The following is a 381-nucleotide window of genomic DNA, read 5'->3' on the forward strand; positions in this document are numbered from 1 at the left end:
ATATTTGGGGGCTAGCCGGCCGACGCATCTGGGGGGTGGGGGACCTTGGACGGGGTCCGACGGGGCCGCAGCCGCCTCTCCTTCCCTCCCCGTCGAGCGCGAGACCCGCACGGTCGGCTTCTCTCTCCCGCTTCCGCGCGCGCATCCTTCACCACCCGCAGCCCCACCCTCTGCGCGGGCGAGGAGCTCCCCCAACCCCGGTCCCCAAATATAGGGATAAGATGCAGCAGGGAGAGCCCTCGAAGCTGACCTGGGTCCTGTCTGCTCCCCACCACAGTGACCCCTCCAACCTCCTCCAGTGGCCCTGCCATGTCCACGGAGCTGCCCTCGGACCCCAAGGAGAGCCCGCCGGCACCGCGGCCGGCGCCTCGCGAGGTCTGG

General features: G+C 70.6%; 1 protein-coding gene across 2 annotated transcripts in view; it reads right to left on the minus strand.

The window, feature by feature from the left end:
* Window positions 1-381, minus strand: part of USH1G (Usher syndrome 1G (autosomal recessive)) — a 4435-nt gene that overhangs the window by 3799 nt on the left and 255 nt on the right. Inside the window, exon 2 of one of the 2 annotated variants that reach the window (XM_010856135.1) lies at window positions 367-377. The exons of the other annotated variant lie outside the window; for it this stretch is intronic. Within the exon in view, the coding sequence (XP_010854437.1) occupies window positions 367-377 (11 nt within the window). The remainder of the gene's footprint in view (window positions 1-366; window positions 378-381) is intronic. 2 annotated transcript variants of the gene reach the window in all.

The sequence above is a fragment of the Bison bison genome, unplaced genomic scaffold (genome assembly GCF_000754665.1).
Source record: "Bison bison bison isolate TAMUID 2011002044 unplaced genomic scaffold, Bison_UMD1.0 scf7180017864371, whole genome shotgun sequence".
Classification (NCBI taxonomy): domain Eukaryota; kingdom Metazoa; phylum Chordata; class Mammalia; order Artiodactyla; family Bovidae; genus Bison; species Bison bison.